At 32.5% G+C, this 4,702-nt stretch overlaps 1 protein-coding gene across 1 annotated transcript; it reads left to right on the forward strand.

Annotated features, from left to right (window-relative positions):
* Window positions 1-3,758: 3,758 nt before the first annotated feature.
* Window positions 3,759-4,421, forward strand: LOC124363671 (putative gustatory receptor 28b). The gene has a single exon (XM_046818929.1). It carries the CDS (start codon window positions 3,759-3,761, stop codon window positions 4,419-4,421), a length of 663 nt encoding a protein of 220 aa, XP_046674885.1.
* Window positions 4,422-4,702: the final 281 nt, after the last annotated feature.

Here is a 4,702-nt window from a genome sequence, read left to right on the forward strand (position 1 = left end):
TTAGATAAACTTAAACCAACCGTCATAGACGTACATTGTTGATTCAAGGTCAGGCAACTTAAAGCTTATAAACAGATATAAAAAGATGTGTCTTTATCTAGTTTGGTGATGACGATGAAATTATTATTTATCTCTCTGAATGAATGAATGAATGAATGAAATATCGTTTTTATTCCCAACCACAAGTATATACATGGTGCATACCTAAAGAAAGAAAAGAAAACAATAAGCATATTGTTGATTAATTTTTTTAATTAATAATCTTAAAATAAGTGTAACTAATTATAACTAAAAACACCTTGATATAATAAAAAAAAGGAAATAGTCTACATGGGCAAGAGCCTGTGCGTAGACTAAGTTGCAGTGTGAGCTAAGTTAATAATATGGGAAATGATAATGAAGAAGATAAAAGAAAGTTTAACTAACATATTACTATTAAAAAAAAGAAATAAACAATAAAAAATAAATAAAATAACAATGATAAACATAGTTTATTATAATTTAGAAAAAGTAAGTCTGGGTTTCAGCTTGGAACTGTCTAATATGTAATATACAGGGTGTTTGAAAAGTATGGGTACGGCTTAATATTTTAAAAACCATAGGAGATAATATCTATAAACTTTGCACAGTGTTATATGGCTATGTATACTATTTTATATCATGGTTGGCATGTCATGGTAATAGCAAGGAAAAATAGTATACATAGCCATATAACACTGTGCAAAGTTTATAGATGTTATCTCCTACGGTTTTTAAAATATTAAGCCGTACCCACACTTTTCAAACACCCTATATAACTATCTCATTCTGAGGGTTGGTTTACAATTTATAAATCTTGTAAAACGTATAAAAATATTAATAATACTGTTTCATTTTTTAGCACGTTTGTTATACCTGACTGATATCAGCCAAGACTACTTTAGCTGATGACTGAATTCTTTCTTAGGACAAATTGTTCTATTAAATTCAAGTAAACTGAGGTTAGGTGCTTATTCAAAGCATATTATCTCTCCGCCAGACTGCTAGTGACGTGACTGGTGCATGTAATGTTCATGTGTGGCGGTAGTTCATGGGTGATGAGGCAAAGGACAGTTAACTATGTTTTTAATTGGTGTAAGAGTGGTGCTGTAGTCAAGTATTTTAAATTTATGTTGTGAACTGTCCTAAAACTTAGGGGTAGTTATTTGAAGATATCTCACGATAAAGTAAATCGTAATAGGGCAAGGACGTAGTAAAATAAAAAAATGTAATTATTTTACTAAATTTGTTGATGTTTTAGAAATAATAAATTATCTGTTTTATCTTATTGATTTAATAAGGTTAGATACGGTTCATTACATCATATGTTGAGAGGAAACAGTAATTATTCTCCTTACACGTAAAACGAGCAACTGCTTTGACAAACGGAGTGTAGACGGATGATTCAGGCGCACCAGGCACCATCGGTGTATTTTCGTGCGAGTTACTTTATTAACTAATTTGGTTAATACCAGGGCAGATTTTATTGTATCGAACTCATAAATATAATAATGCGCATATTTTACGACGAAAATCTTATAAACGTCTACTTCTCGAGAATAGTGGTATAAATTTATGATATTTTCTTAATGAAATACAAGGAATACAATTTTCTGCTAACATTTATATGGTTACTGTAAGTAAACCTTATAACTACGGTATTTCATAACTAATTATAATTCATGGTTAATTAAAATATATCTATCGAGCAGTAAAAGGAAACATACTGAACATACCGGGTGTTTCGTACAAGGAAACTGTCCATATAGCATTCAGCTGACACAAATGGTAACCTAATCAATGCTGAACACCTGAAGGAGACGTTTTGTTATTCTAGTATTATAAGTAGAACATTTGATAAATACTATAGTTTGAGAACCTTTATAATAAGTTGTAAACGTTCATCATTAAAAACGAATAGTAAAATTAGTATTATTTCTCCAAAGGCTCTATTGGTTTATGTTTGAAACTTATCATCAGTGAGCTTCATTTTAATGTCTTTTTTAAGCTATAAATTAATTAAGAAATGTATTATACTCGTACTATATTCTAACGGGGCTATGTAGAACGTATTCTACCTAAAAGTTGAGAAAAGTTTCTTAGCAAACGAAACCATACAACATAAATATTTATATAATTTAAAAATATGTAAGAAACTTCTCATATTTAGTTGTTACATAGGTTATATCTAAGTATACAGAACATATGTAATTTTCACACTATACAGACTATATAGAAATATTGTTATTGATCTGTTGTGTGAGGATACTTATATATAGTGAACACCGTCTGGTTTCAGTTTTATTTACCGCACTTTTGAGTTGTTAATAATGCTCTGATAAATGTCAGACAAATGGAAAAAGCGGTAGAAAGGTTTATAAACAGACAGTTGAAAGATACTTCGGGCCTTAAACAGCATTTCAAAGAGATATTCTCCAGAAAGTCAAGCTGTCTCATTTACTTCACAATAGAAAACAAAGGTAGAGAAATCAATACCACAACAGACAAGTAAACTTCTTATCTTTATATACACTTTTCTAATGATCACTTCTTTATGCAGCACTTCACATCTGCATTTTTAACTATAATCTCAGAATATTAAAAAGAACCTTAATTCTTAATAAATAATTCTTGAACTAAATGCATTAGACTAGGATCATTTATAAATATATGGGTCCAAATTAATATGATTTTAGAATTGTGTAACAAACTAAAAGTATCATATTTCCATTGTTACATTTTATTATTTTTTAATCACTATTTTAAAAGTCAGAATAACTCTACTTTAATAACATGGATTTGAGTTAGATTATCTCTAAAAGCTTGAACTTATCTACAGTTTTCTGCAGAAGGTATTATAAAGCTGTAAAATATTTTAATTGAATGATTTTTTTTTTAATAATATTTACTGGAGTAACAATGGATGCAGTATAAAAGTTTCAGTGACTTTCTAAATAGATGTACATCACACTATTGCTCAGGTCAAGACAAACACACGACAGTCAATCTATAGTTGATATGTATAAGAACAAATTATATTATAATGAAAGCAATTTGTTAGCACTAAATAAATGATAATGTTATTATTAATCGATCACAGAAGCAATAGGATGACAGTGTAATCCCATTGTTCAAACACATTATATTAAAGCATGTCATATGAATACAAAATTGACTTTCAGTGACAGAATGAAGTATTTATTCTGCTAATGCAGTACAATGTATTAAACGTTGTTTTGTTATCTCGACATTTTACATTTTACAGAATAGTAAGAGTGCACATTCTGGAAGGATGTTGTATACGCCACTACGATGGGTTTATCGTATATTTGGCATAGCACCTTCTGACTCCCCCTCTGACAAGTACTTCACGGCTATAGGAATGATTTTATCTTTGGGCACGACTTTAAAGACAACTAGCATCTTGCCTACAATTGACGACCTCTCAGAATATTATGTAAGGCAGACTTCAATTGTGTCTTTTTATTTAGCGCCCGCGGCTTTCCTTGTTTGTAACTTCTACTGGAGGAGATCCTACAACTATATCCTTCATGAACTTGAAGTCATAGGTGAGGAGTTGAGTACAGAAGAAAAATTAAGGAACCAGAAGATTGTGTTTTTTCTACTCCTTTTCTGGTGGATGACGGACGTTCCTTGCCATAATTACTAATCTGCTCCCAGGCAAGTTCTTGATATTCGGCTGTCTTTGGGTTATCAACTATACGATTTTTATACTTCCCATGACTCAGATGATGGTGTTAGTTGACATTATTCACTACAGATTCTCGGCTCTCAATGCGCAGCTGTCAGACATCAGCATGGAGTATAATAACATGCCACTTCATGATGTTATGTCTAGACTGGACTCCGTGTTCCGACTTCACACCCAGCTACACGTCGTCGTCTGGGATCTCAACGCTCACTACTGTCTGTACAATCTGTTCACTATCATTGCTAAGGTTGGAACCGCTGTGTATAAAATGCATCAATACTTAAGGACCTTATCTGGACATAGAACCTGGTTCTGGTATGTACCGAGTTGGATCCCTTGTATCTGGGAACTGATCACTTTGCTAGTCCAGATATGCGTGTGCCATGCTTGTGCACGGGAGGCCAACCGATCTGCTCTTCTCGCTCATCAGATCCTTCGCCCCGACACTCCCATCCAACTGTGGGAGCAGGTCAGCCTCTTCTCTAGGCTCACCTTACACCTCAAAGTCCGCTTCTCTGTCGGAGGGATCTTCACGCTGGACCGCTCTCTCATCTCAAAATTGAGTGTGACTGCTCTGTCTTACCTCATCATAGCTGTACAGCTGAAAGAAGTAGAGCCTTACATTGGTAGTCAGTCGAACAGTATTAACTCTACCTACAACAGTAACAACAAGTCTACCATGATCTACTGAGAGACATACCATCAGTTGTGAACCTACATAAACTAAAAATGTATTTTGTTTTTATTTCATTAGAAAATTGTTGTAGAAAATATTTCGTAATTCCATAGTAAATTTACTGATTTTAAACCCTATTTACATGTAATCTAATAATTCCCTTAAAAATGTTATATAATCTGAAATAAAGAATAAAATAATGAACCCATTGAATATTTAAATCATTATATATATAACCCGTACTATCCTAAATTACATATACGGACACATTATTAGACACAGCACTTACAGAGTGT

This window comes from Homalodisca vitripennis, chromosome 5, assembly GCF_021130785.1.
Source record: "Homalodisca vitripennis isolate AUS2020 chromosome 5, UT_GWSS_2.1, whole genome shotgun sequence".
NCBI classification, from domain to species: Eukaryota; Metazoa; Arthropoda; class Insecta; order Hemiptera; family Cicadellidae; genus Homalodisca; species Homalodisca vitripennis.

Bases quoted from the DNA above. Each gene is read 5' to 3' on its own strand.
- LOC124363671 (XM_046818929.1), top strand. From the start codon at position 3,759: ATGACTCAGATGATGGTGTTAGTTGACATTATTCACTACAGATTCTCG.